Source organism: Phaseolus vulgaris, chromosome 8, assembly GCF_000499845.2.
Source record: "Phaseolus vulgaris cultivar G19833 chromosome 8, P. vulgaris v2.0, whole genome shotgun sequence".
NCBI classification, from domain to species: domain Eukaryota; kingdom Viridiplantae; phylum Streptophyta; class Magnoliopsida; order Fabales; family Fabaceae; genus Phaseolus; species Phaseolus vulgaris.
Genome location: NC_023752.2, coordinates 32,370,132 through 32,383,671, shown reverse-complemented (window position 1 = coordinate 32,383,671; position 13,540 = coordinate 32,370,132). Strand labels below are relative to the sequence as shown.

The window sequence follows — 13,540 nt, the reverse complement described above, 5'->3', positions numbered from 1 at the left end:
ACGTGTAGGGCTGGATGCTACCGGTTATCCCAGCCCAGATGGCGACACGTGCAGGGTTGGATGCGAGCCACGCGTCCAAAAGCATAACGGTCTGGAGAGAGAAAAAACCTAGTTATAAAGGTAAACTTAACAGAATTTGCAGAGGTACGTTTTTCATTATGGCTCATTGCTAGGGTTGTGTGCACATTAGTACGGTTCTACAGAGTATATTTTTCTCTGAGTTTTGGGTGTTCGTGTCACTGACTTGAGCGTCGGAGCGCCACCGACCGCAGAGGCGCCACCGTGTGTTTTTCAGGTTCCCAGAGAGGCTTTGTGGTGTAGACTTGAAGGGCATGTGGCGTGAAGCTGGTAAGAAGATCGTGACGAGGCAACGCTCTTGCGCTAGGTCAACCGGCAGGAACAATATTATTCTGAAGATGAAAGATATAATTGTTATTGTTTAAATCTGTTATCATATCATTATGAAAATGATAAATATATGTAAATTTTTTATCATGCTATTTTGAAGATAACATAAATGATTATTATCTTTTTAGTATGTTGTGATATTAGTCTGAAGATGAAAGATATAATTATTATTGTTTAAATTTGTTATCATATTATTATGAAAATAATGGATATATGTAAATCTGTTATCATGTTATTCTGAAGATGTCGTGAATGATTAATTATCATTTAAATTTGTTGTGATGTTGTTATCATCATCATTATCATGATCTTTCACACAAGAGAAATTATTCTTGTTATTGGATATAGAGCGTAGTAGTGTAAAAGTACATGTCTAGGAAAGTTTTGGCGAGGAAAGACTTGGCATTTAAGTGCGTCCGCTGGTGACCCACCTCTCTTTCCTGGGAACTTACCTGGTGTACTAGTTCACAGTCTACAATCATTATTCTAGTAAACATTATTATTCATAGCGTATATTTCGATTTTAACTCTATGGCAAAAGAAAAAAGGAGATATATGCAACAAAGATCAAACACTTTGACAAATTTGTCATAACTGATGTGTCGAGAATGACAAAGGACTATGTCCTACCGTAGCTCGACAATAAAAGGTAGTACAACACCAAACTTTTATACTATACAGGATCATACAAGTGTTGGGCGACAGAGCTTATTGGCTTGAAATTCAGGACAGTGGAGTCATCCCACGAACGTGGAAGGAAACAAGCTTCAGGGGTTTTTTAATGAGGTCACCAAGTAATAAATTTGTTTATGGGAAATTTACGAAGGTGAAGTTATCCGATTGAGTACATGGTAGGACAACCTAACTTGGAGCAGATATAGCTACCCGAGTGTAGGCACCCTGTGAGATGAAATGACTTGAAACAGGTGTGGTCATCCGAACTAGCACATGGTAAGATGACCTAGCTCGGGGTAGATGTAGCTATTCGAGCAGGAGCCTTGTGAGGGGAGTTAAGCCAGAACAAATGCATTGATCACACAATAGGACAACCCGACTCAGGGGCAAGTGTAGTCAAAGCTCATCGTTCGACCAAGATCAAGGTTAGATTATCTCGATTAAGTTGAAGTGATAGGTTGCTTGACCGACTAGAAACGTGTCGATCATCAAAAGTTAGCCTGTTCGTTAAGAGCCAATTTTATTACTTTATGCACTTCATTTCATCCAAGTTAATAAGTTCATATTATGTTAGCTATGCAACATAAAGGGTAAGGTCGATATAGTTGGCAAAGCATTTATGCATACATTCATACAATACAGGTACGCGAGATGGCACATGGTAAGAAGACCTCTCTCGGTAAGATTATCCGAGTAGGTGCCCTGTTTGTAAACCGATTATCCATTGGCAGATAAGATGACCTTTTCTCGGTAAGATTCTTAGTTCAGGTGCTCTGAAGTTTAATTGGCCATAACTAAGATATGTTGGCTTAAGTCAGGTAAGACAACCTTTTCTCGGTAAGATTCTAAGTTCGAGCGCTCTGAAGTTTAATCGGCCATAACTAAGATTGTTTGGTTTAAGGCACGGTGAGACGACCTTTTATCGGTAAAATTATGAGTTTGGGCGCTCTGAAGCTTTATCAGACACAACTAAGATTGTTTGGATTAAGATAGGTAAGATGACATAGCTCGGTAAGATTCTGAGTGTAGGCGCTCTGAAGTTTAATCGGTCATAACTAAGATTGTTTGGTTTAAGGCACGGTGAGACGACCTTTTATCGGTAAAATTATGAGTTTAGGCGCTCTGAAGCTTTATCGGACACAACTAAGATTGTTTGGATTAAGTTAGGTAAGATGACATAGCTCGGTAAAGATGATCCGAGTAGGCGCCCTAGGTGTAAATTGGTTATATGTTGTCAGGTAAGACGATTTTCCTAGGTAAGATGATCTGAGTAGGCACCCTGCGTGTAAGTTGATTTTCTGTTGCCAGGTAATACGACCTGTGGGTAAGATGATCTGAGTAGGCGTCCTACGTATAAATTGATTATCTGTTGTTATATAAGACAACCTGTCTCGGTAAGATTATCCGAGTAAGCGCCCTGTGTGTAAATTGTTTATCTGTTGTCGAGTAAGACGACCTAGCCTGGTGTCAAGTATGACCACCTGAGTTCAGGCGCTCTGTAGTTTAATTTGTTATGGTTAAGTTGTTTGATTTGAGGCAAGGTAAGACGACCTAACTCAGCGTAAGAACGAGTTATAAGCGCTTTGCAAGAAGATGTCATGGTTAATGTACTGGACCAGACTTCAGACATCGGCACCTGTGGAACAGGTCGGCTTGGTGGTCTGGTCGCGATAGTGGGCCCCCAGAGATGCGTGTGTTGGAACCCGTATATATGAAAAGCCTAGTCAGCGAGAAAGTTCATGCATGTGGTGTGTATAGTACATTCAGGTCTAGCATAAGTAAATATCCCCCGAAGGCACCAAGGCCCAAGAGCGCTAGGGTTTTCAGGTGAAAGCTGCATGCATGGTACGTAAAGGACTAGGGTGCCTACACAACAGATGGGCCCCGTAATGTTGGTACATGAGTTGGTACCCTGGTGGCCATGCTGTTAAGATTGTGCACTCTAAAGAGAAAGATTATGTGCGATTGTTGTGCTAAGATTGTGTAACAACGTAACATAATGCCCTCCCAGCAAACCTAATTTCACTAGAGATAAGGCTCTGGTGAGAGAGGGGTTGTTACAATGAGGTAACCTAAAAGCAGTCTATAAAAGAGAGTTGAGATCCCTCATAGAGGTACACTATTTCTAAGACTGAAACTACTTACTTACTTATTGTTTCCATAAGCCCTGAACTGACTTGATCGTCAGAGTGCAATCAACAGGTAGGGCCCCCTCTTTTTCAGCAAAGTCCCCTTCCAACATCCAAGGGAAGTACAAAATCCACCAGAAATAGGAGGAGCCACCACTTGCCTTTGAAGTCAACCGACGACCAGGTCAACCGACAAGAACAGTTAAGTTGTTTCAGTGCATGGTAAGTCGGGCTATCTCGGTGAGTGAATGATCAGATGATCAGCCGAGTAGGCGCTCTACGAAACAGAGCTTAGTGAGATCAAGATAGATGGCCCTAGGCCAAGTTTGTGAGATAAGCCTATGCAAGTTGAGAATGAGCATAGGCTTGTTGTAGCTATGGGTGTATAGTTCATCAAAAGGTTCTTTGTTAGTTAAGGACTCCACGATTTTTCATGCTTAGATTTTGCCTAAGTTGCATTCTTGTTATCTTTATTTCTTAGTGCTTAGGAGGTAGAGATGGTGCACGAGATTCTCTTATGTTGTTAGCACCGTGAGTAAAGGTTCTCGTAGGCAGAATATTTTTTCTGTTATATGTTTTTAGTTGAGATTATATTCTTGTAAGACTCTTTCCTTACCCAAGCTCAGCTCGAGCCTGGGGGGCTGGTGTACTGGGAAGGAGAGCTCGGTTTGGGCTCGAGGGAGGTCGGATCTCGGTTTGGGATGGTGAGTGGTCAGCTTGGCTATTGGGCCCGGGGTGTAGGTCATGAGTTTGGCCCAATTTTATTGGTAAGTCCGATGAGGAATAATTAAATAAGTTTTGTCATATATTAACCTATAGATAATTATATGCATATTTGTGGTTGTTAGTTAAATAAATATACACATAAGTTTGTCAACTAAATACGTTGCATGTTGGTTGTTAGAATATATGGCCTTTAAACAAGAGGGGGGTGAATTGTTTGAAAGAGATTTTCAATCACTTTTGAAGGTTTAATGAAACTCATTGAAGAGATCTAGAAAATGAACCAAGTTATCCAAGAATACAAACTGTTTTAAGATGAATCACAGAATACAATCGGTTGTTTATACCAGTAGAATTTAAAACAACTTAAAAACAGAATCTAAAAGAGATCAGAGTAAGAGAAATGCACACAAGCAGTTTATATCGGTTCACTCTTAAACCAAGAGCTACATCTAGCCCCAGAAACTTTTGGGTTTCTACTATGCAACCAAAACAAATTACAACGCAAACCACCAAAAGAGTGACCTTGAGCCCTTCAAGAAACACACTCCTTTTGGCACAACAATCCACAGAAATCAGAACACCCTCTGATTCTGCACTTACACTCAATTACAAAAATACAGTAATCAAGAAAGAAGAGAATAGAATACACCTGGGTATTACAAAGCTTAAAGATCAGAAGTACACCCCAATCCTATTCCCCACACTCGAAAATCCAAAGATTGAAGTGAATCTTGAAAACTTGAAATTCAATTTGCACTATGATTTCTCAAAACTGTTTTTCTTACATTTCAGGAGCGTATAACTAACTTTTTTTATACTCCAAAGAATAATTAAAAACATTTAAAACAGAGCGCATTTAGTTAGATATCATTTAAGAAAGATTAACAAACCAAAACAGAATTCTGTTAGGATTTTCAAAGAAACAATCGGTTGAAAACACAAAACAACCGATTGATTTAGTTTGACAGTTAAGTCAACCAAGTCAAACAACTTTCAACGTTTTTCAAAACCTTCTAAGAACAAAACAACTGGTTGATTCGATAAAACAACAGGTTATTTTTCACTTAGTTAAAAAAAAAATCCATTTTAAAAAGGTTTTCAAATCAAATCAGTTCTGGATTCAAACAAGGAGTGGATTACACTTTAATCTACCTAGATCCCACCCATACACAATAGCAACACCAGCCTTTCATCAAACACCTTGGATTTGGATTCTTCAAAGCTCTTGATCAACATTGGTTACATGATAGTAAATAGTTGTTGAGAATAAAAGAGGAGCGGCCAAAGATAAGGGTGCACATGTAAAACAAAATGTTAGCCTGTGGTTAGCACCTGGAGATAATTGGTGCCCGTGGCAGGTGGTTTTTCTGTTAAGATAAAAGATTAAATATTTCCAGTTATGCTTTTAGTCGAGATTATATTCTCATGAACGAAAGCTAAAGCTTGATCAAGTAGTTATAAAAGGGGCTTAACACCCCAGGTAAAGGTACGTTATTTCTTAATACTAGACTGAAACTGATTACTTTATGTAAGCCCTCACTGACTTGATTGTCAGAGTGTAATCAACAGTTAGGGCCCCTCTGTCTCGACGGAGCCACATTCCAGTGTAACAAGAAGACGCAAATCAGTATCTAGAAGAGACAGGTCAAAAGAGGAGCTTTCCACCCAAGTCCACCGACGAAAGAGTCAACCGACGAGAACAAGTATAAAATTATCAACTAGTGTAATAATATATTATTTAACTGTCAATAGTAAAGGTTCTAAAACTGGAAATTATTTTATCTAAATTAAGTAAATATTTATTCACGAATGACATATTCTATTACTAAAAAAATCAAATTTCGTTTTAATATAATTTAATGAAGTAGTTTGTTATATGTGATAATACAAAATCTTAATTACTTTATGTACTGGTCGGATAAGTCACGTCACTCGGTCTTGATGACTGACCGACCGGTTCAAAACACATCCTAAACACAATAAATAGTATTTAAGGCAGTTGCAAGAATTCCCTAAGAATTAGGGATTTGTTCCACCAAATTCGGGTAACACTTCGAGAAATCAGGGAACCTCCTTAGAATAAAGCTAACGTTGATATACGATAGATTCAGCCCATTGCAACAGATGACCCATGAATAAACACTATAAATAAACCTTCTACATAGGTGTAAGGTATGCTTTTAATCAATTCTTAATATATACTCAGTATACTAAGTACTTATTTGATCGTCGGAGTACCTTTTTCAGGTCAATTTCGACCGAGGATTTGCAATTAAAGAATGAGACTTGAAGTGAGGAGCAATGAAGCAGCCGAAAGACCGACACGTTAACAATTGTACAACTAGGTTCCAGATACTATCTAGGTCAACTTTATCTTTACAAGTACACTTAATATGTATTTTTAAATAAAAATATGATTTTAATATATCAAGGAATAAATAAAATAGTTTTAAATTGTATTTTTACTCTCTAATATGATTAATATATATAATTTTTCTCTCTTGATAACTTTTTCTTTAACTTTTTACCTCTAAAGTTTTCTATTATGGCAGTTAAGTCATTTAAATACTATTCTTTCACACAACACAATTGAATACTTACTTTTTTTTTTTCTTTAGATGATTAGAGATTTAAGAAAAGACTAAATAAGTGATTAAAATAAACATTTCAGCCAGTTAAAAATATAATAAAAATTCAACAAATTTTTTAAAGTATGGTCGTCAAGGGAAATTTAAGATTTATAATATATTTGGATAGAGAATTTTAGAGAGTTAATTGATTTTATAGAAAAAATTAAATATTTTATGATAAAATATGATGTTTGTGTGAAGAATTTTAATAAATTAAAATTTTAAATTTTATGAGATTAATTAAAAGATAATAAAATTAGAAAACTTCAAATTATTATTACTTTCTTATAAGCTCCATATTAGTTACAATATTGTCAACTTAATTATGATCGAGACATTGTTAGGATATTATAGTTTTTTTTAATGTTAATTGGAATATTTTTTTTTACATGGGTAGGAATCGTGTTTTTATTTAAATTATTGAGATTATTTTTTATTCTCGTAGTAAATCAATGTTATTTCTTGATATTTGTACCATCTCTAATCAATGCATATTCTAAACAATCTTAACATGGTATTTTTTTTCCTGAAAATACTATGTCCTGATTAAGATTGATATTCTAAATCTGACAATATCCAAAATCACACAATTAAATTATACTAAAGCTCAAAATTTCAAAACACACAAAACTCCATTCCATAATCACATAAATATCTAATTAAATGATTTTTCACTTAAATATACATAAAATAAAATTTTACATAAATTATAAGTAAAAACTATAAAATAGACATAAATCTGTTAGAATGTATGGCTTTAAACTAGAGGAGGGGGGGGGGGGGGGGGTTTGAATGGTTTAAAGATGTTTTTCGAAAACTTTTAAGCCTTGAATGAAATTACTTCGAGAATATCTTGATTAAGAAATCAGTTTTTCAAAACACAAAGCAAAAAGCACAGCACCAGAAAAACAATCGGTTGTTAATACCAGTTTACAAATATAAAAACTGAATTTAAATAGTTAAGGGATAGAGAAAATGCACACAGAGATTTATACTGGTTCACTCTAAACCCAGAGCTACATCCAGTCTTCTCAGAAACCACTGAGGAAATACACTAAGCAATCAAACCTAGATCACTTACACCACAACCAAAGAAGTGACCTTGATCCCCTCAAGACACACAGTCCTCTTGGTCAACATAACTAAGAATGCTGATCTTGATCCCCTCAAGAACACACAACACTTCTCAGCAACACACAATGTTTCTTTCAACAGATACAAGGATTACACTTGTTACAGAATGAAATCTGAAATCAATACAAGAGAAAATCCTATCTCACACACTTTGAGCAAACTCAATCTCTAAGCAATCTCAACTTTTCAAAAACTCAAAATCAGTTTAAAACTCAAATCTGTTTTTCTTTATATATCAATGTTCCGGCCGGCTGACCGGGATCGTCTATGTACCCTCATTTGTACCCTTGCTTTGGCGATGCCTCTCTTGGGCGATGCCACTCTTGGGCGCGACTCTCTTGGTCAACGCCTCACTTAGGCGATGCCTCAGCGAGGCGATGACTCGAGCGGTCAACCTGTTGACTTTCTTCCATGGGTCCCTAGAGGGGTTCCACCATGTGTTGACTTTGACCTTTGGTCAACGCCCGGGGACGGGACGGTACACAAGCCCCCCAGTCTTGAGCTGACACTTGTTTCAGCGAAAAGACTAAGGCCTCGCCCCATTATCTACGTGGCATTCTTGCTGACGTGACATTCCTTTGTTCAGTTTGACTTGACACTCCCTAAGAGTCTGACGCGACGTTTTTTGCGCTAAAGATGTGACGTCTTAAGTTGTGCGTTAATCTTTTGACACGTGGCTCGATCCTATGGCTGGGGATGAGTGTCGTTAGCGCTCCCAAGTTAACGTTATAACTCTTCGAAATCGCGCGCACTCAAGGCACTGTTCCATCCCCTCTCATATTCTCTGCACTGTTCATCTTCTCAGAGTTTCCCCTGCGATTCCTGCTCTCTTCACGCATTCTCAACCTTTTTACCAATCCAAACGCTCAAAGGTATGATTTTTCTTTATCGCTTATTCTCGCCCATTACTGTATTGATCTCATATCTGCCTGGGCCCGCTTATGCCTCTGTATTTCTTGTATTTCCTTTCCCATTTCTCTGTTCCTTTCTCCCCGAACTTCTCGCGTGGGTAGGGGTTTTCTTAGGGTTTCTCTCCCTTTTTCTCCTTGTTTGCTGAACCATTTTTTCTTCTCCGTTCTTCAGTTTTCGCCAATGGCACGTACCAAAACGACGGCCAACCCCCCTCCCCTCAACGTTAACTATAGGGACCTATACCCATGGGCTCCGGTCGAACTGCTCGATGAGTGCTCGAGCCTAGTGTCCACCAAAGCTTGGAGGGACCACATAGGGGAGCCAATTACTTACGACCATCGTGCCTTCGGGAAAAGGCATGATGATGACATTGCAGTGCTCCCTTGCACTCTAGGGGAGCCCGTATGTGGGGACGCTCGGGCCAACAACGGGGTCCCCTTCTTCTACTTCTACCAAGTCGTCTTCAAGCGTATCGGGATGCGCTTGCCTTTCTCCCGGTTTGAGAGGGAGTTGTTGACGGAGATTAACATCGCCCCAGCCCAACTGCACCCCAATGGCTGGGCCTTCTTCAAGGCCTTTGGCGTTTTGTGCAGCTTCTTCGGGTGCACCCCTTCCGTTGACATCTTCCTGCACTTCTTTGAAGTGAAGAAGCAGGGGAAAAGCCTCTGGGTGAGCCTCAGCAATATACCTGGAAGGGTTCTCCTATCTCTCTTCCAACAATCCTTCAAGGGGTGGAAAGGCAAATTTTTCAAAGTCTGCTGCTCTGACTACGACCCCTCTGCCCTTGACGGTTTTCCCCTGTATTGGGTGAATGAGGTCAAAACCATGAAGTCCAAGTCGCTGGATGAACTGCCCTCGAACGATCGAGAGGCTTGCCAGATCCTGACCAGTGTGGGGGGCTTCGAGACCGCCACTCTGATAAGTCTAGAGTTCAATGCCGACGCTCGAGCCAATTATATAAGTATGAATGTTCTTCTCTGTAGCTTTCTGGCCTTTATTTCTGTTGAATTCCCGCTTGATGCCTGATTGGTCTGCCCCTTTGTGTTATAACTTTAGCCTGTGCCTAACTTCTGCTATACTTGTCTTTCTTGGTGTAGATTCTAGAATGGATAGGCAACGACGGTTGCGACTGGTCCAAGTGCTGAAGTCCAAAGATGGGGCTTTGGCGTCTCCACCCTCAACCTCTTCCGCACCTCCATCTTCTCCTAACCCCCAACCTCAACCTGCAACAACACCAACGAATCCAACAAACCCAGCTTCTCTCGGTCCACTTCCAAGTTCTCCACCTCCCATCACAGCCGTGCCTCTCGCGCTGGTCGAGGCGGGTGCTCCCTCAGCCCCTCTTGACAAAGGTAAGAGGGTAGTGGAGATTGTTTCTGATGATGAGGACTCTGCTAGGGGCAAGTCTTCAAGCGACAAAGAACCCAGCCTGCCCCTCAGCAGGTTACCTCTGCTACTTCCTCCTCTCATGGGGCTGAGTCCTTAAGGGAGGATCCACCGAGCGCCACTTCCCTTCCTCAATCAACGCACCCGGAGAGAGGGTTTGAGGCTGAACCCGCAGTCGCCCTTCCACCTGCCCCAGAACTTCCTCTCCCCATGCAAGAGTCATTAAGGGGATTTCTGAGTATGGGGTCTGTTAGTAGCCAAGCTGAAGAGCCCCAGAGGGAGAGCATGTACTATTACATGGGCCTCTTCATGTCTTGTGCCTACACTTGGCACAAACAGTCCAGGGCCTGAACCGCCCAAGCTTCTGCCTTCCAAGCTCTAGAGAAGGAAGTCGCTTCTCTGAAAGAGGGGCAGGAGAGGCTAAAAGAGGAGAAAGAGAGGCTAGCCGCCCACTAGGGGGCGTCAAGAGGGCGCTTACAAAGAGTCCCTGAAGATGGCACAAAAGGCCAGGGAGGAGGCCAACAAACGGTTGCACGAGGTGGCTCAAGCCCAGGCAGAGCTTCTTAATGAAGTGGTCCCTCTTCGCACAAAAATTGATGATCTTGAAGCGGTTGCAGAAACTTCCAAAGCCTACCAGAAGAAACTTGAGGATTAGTGTGTGAATCGGGAGCAGTCACTGGGAAAGACTGAGGTCGCCCTTGCGAAAAAAACTGATGAATGCTCCCGGTTAACCACTGAGAACAAGTCCCTTCAAGCCAAAGTCCAAGAGTTGACTTCTGCCTTGGCCTCCAAGGACCAAGAAATGGTAGCTCAAGCTGCCAATTTCAAAGTTGTTGAAGAGAAGCTGGTAGGGGAGTCTGCTACCAGTTTCGCTGAGGGGTTCGCAGAGGCGCTTGTTCAGGCTGCTTGTGCGAACCCAGGCATCGGCGTTTCTGGGTGCAGCCCCTTGAACAAGGTGGTCGACGGCAAGCTGGTGCCTTTGGAGGCCTTTGAAGAATAGCCCTTACCCCGTACTTTGCTCATAGTTACCTTTGCTTAAATTTGCAACTATTGTGAACTTTCATCTGTAATTATAACTCTTGATCTTTGCTTAAATGCTTATTTTAAAATTTATCTTCACATGCTTCCAACTTCTCTTGCGCTTTTATTTGCTCTCCTTCCTACATCAAAGGCCCAACTGGTGCTTGCCTTCAACGTATTTCTCGGTTGCTTCTCTTTCATTCTTTAGGTAGCGCGTGTTTCTCCCTCTTATTTTTTCTTCTTAAGGTGTGAGGCGCACCTTTTAACGACTCATGCTTCCGTGCTTCTTCTTCTTAATCTTCGAGTTTCTTTTTCCCTCTGAACTTGTGAAATCTCCGTCCTGCTCCCTACCTACCTTTCCGGGGCCTAAGGCCCTCGTATAGCCGAAGGCGCCCAGATTTTAACTTACACTGATATATGGTACCGGGGCTAGCTGTTCATACTTGAGGAGGGGGTGTCCCAAGGGAGTCCCTTAACCCCTGCTCAAGGACTAAGCGCCCAGATTTTAACTTACACTGATATCTGGTACCGGGGCTAGCTGCTCATACTTGAGGAGGGGGCGCCCCAAGGGAATCCCTTAACCCCTGCTCAAGGACTAAGCGCCCGGATTTTAACTTACACTGATATCTGGTACCGGGGCTAGCTGTTCATACTTGAGGAGGGGGCGTCCCAAGGGAATCCCTTAACCCCTGCTCAAGGACTAAGCGCCCGGATTTTAACTTACACTGATATCTGGTACCGGGGTTAGCTGTTCATACTTGAGGAGGGGGCATCCCAAGGGAATCCCTTAACCCCTGCTCAAGTACAAAGCGCCCGGATTTTAACTTGCACTGATATCTGGTACCGGGGCTAGCTGTTCATACTTGAGGAGGGGGCGTCCCAAGGGAATCCCTTAACCCCTGCTCAAGGACTAAGCGCCCGGATTTTAACTTACACTGATATCTGGTACCGGGGCTAGCTTTTCATACTTGAGGAGGGGGCGTCCCAAGGGAATCCCTTAACCCCTGCTCAAGGACTAAGCGCCCGGATTTTAACTTACGCTGATATCTAGCACCGGGGCTAGCTGTTCATACTTGAGGAGGGGGCGTCCCAGAGGAATCCTTAACCCCTGCTCAAGGATTAAGTGCCCGGATTTTAACTTACGCTGATATCTTGTTATTTCGCTCCAGGCTTGACTTTCGCTTGATTACCTGGTGGCGATGCCTACTTCTGGCGACGCCTTGTCCTGGCGATGCCTTATCTTGGCATTGCTATCTTAGCGACGCCTTCTCTGGGCGACGTCCTTTCTTGTCGAAGCCTCGTCTCGGCGACACCTTACTTTGGCGACGCCTCGTCGATATTGTCTTTTTCTTTTATCTTAGGTTTTACAAGGCAAGGAAAAACTGAGGCAAATATATCTATAAACTTTCCTTTTCTTTATTTGGGTGACCTCATTAAAAAACCCGCGAGAGGGAAAAAGAGTGCCCCTTTACAAAATCTTAACTGAAATAAAACTTCAAATTTGTCGCGTTCCAACTACGTGGGATGGGGCCTCCTTCTAGAGTCTCTAGCTTGTATGACCCATTCCCTTTGGCCTTGTTTACTCTGAACGGTCCAGTCCACTTGGGAGACAGTTTACTTTCTATCTCGTAAGGGTGAGCCTTCCTCATGACCAAATCCCCGAACTGGAATTGTCGTATCTTCACCTTGGAGTTGTATTGACGCTCCACTCTTCTCTTCACGGCCTCAGCCTTAATTTTCGCTTCTTCTCTGGCTTCGTCTATCAGGTCCAGTTTCACCCTCCTTTCTTCGTTGGACTCTTCCGCCATGAAACCTAGGAAATGGGGCGAGCTTTCGTGTATCTCTACCGGGATCATGGCGTCCGATCCATACACTAGGTTGAAAGATGTCTCCATGGTGGAGGATTGAGGCATGGTGTGGTAAGCCCATACAATCCTTGGCACTTCTTCTGCCCATGCCCCCTTTCCCTACCAGCTAATACGAATCTTGACAATGCTGCCATTCGCCCCGTCAGTTGTTGAACCTCCTTCACTGAAGTTGGGCTCCTCATAAGCACTTTAAATTTCACTTTATGAAATCCATTTTCTGTCAAATTTTTTTTCTCTTATCGCTTTCGCTTGCGTCTGATGTTCTTAGTGTTCTAGGAGTCTTTCATTTTTTATGCATATTTTTATTTTAATTGTGAAGAACTAAAACCAAATTAGAAGTTGTTAGAGTAACAGTTGATTTAATTCCAAACATAGATTACAAGCATTCATATAACTTGAACCCCAAAATCTTACTTTTTTTGAAATTTGAAAAGTGAATTCCATCTGCATGCACAAAATCATCTGAAAATTTGAATCTGTTAGTTCAAGAAAAAAAAATGGAAAAAAAGAAGCAAGAACAACACAAAATATTTCAAGTGCATTCACTTTCCAAATTTCATGTACAAAAAGGGGTTCTAACTATATGACAAATTGATTTCGTAATTGTGGAGTTTAATCTCACTTGCTTTCTCAATTTCTAAAACCTTTCAAA

General features: G+C 41.4%; 1 protein-coding gene across 1 annotated transcript; it reads right to left on the bottom strand.

The window, feature by feature from the left end:
- Positions 1-12,498: 12,498 nt before the first annotated feature.
- Positions 12,499-12,933, bottom strand: LOC137824956 (uncharacterized). The gene has a single exon (XM_068630626.1). It carries the CDS (start codon positions 12,931-12,933, stop codon positions 12,499-12,501), a length of 435 nt encoding a protein of 144 aa, XP_068486727.1.
- Between the last annotated feature and the right edge of the window lie 607 nt (positions 12,934-13,540).

What these genes read in the sequence shown, in the direction of transcription:
- LOC137824956 (XM_068630626.1), bottom strand. Translation starts at nt 12,933, where the DNA reads ATGCCTCAATCCTCCACCATGGAGACATCTTTCAACCTAGTGTATGGA.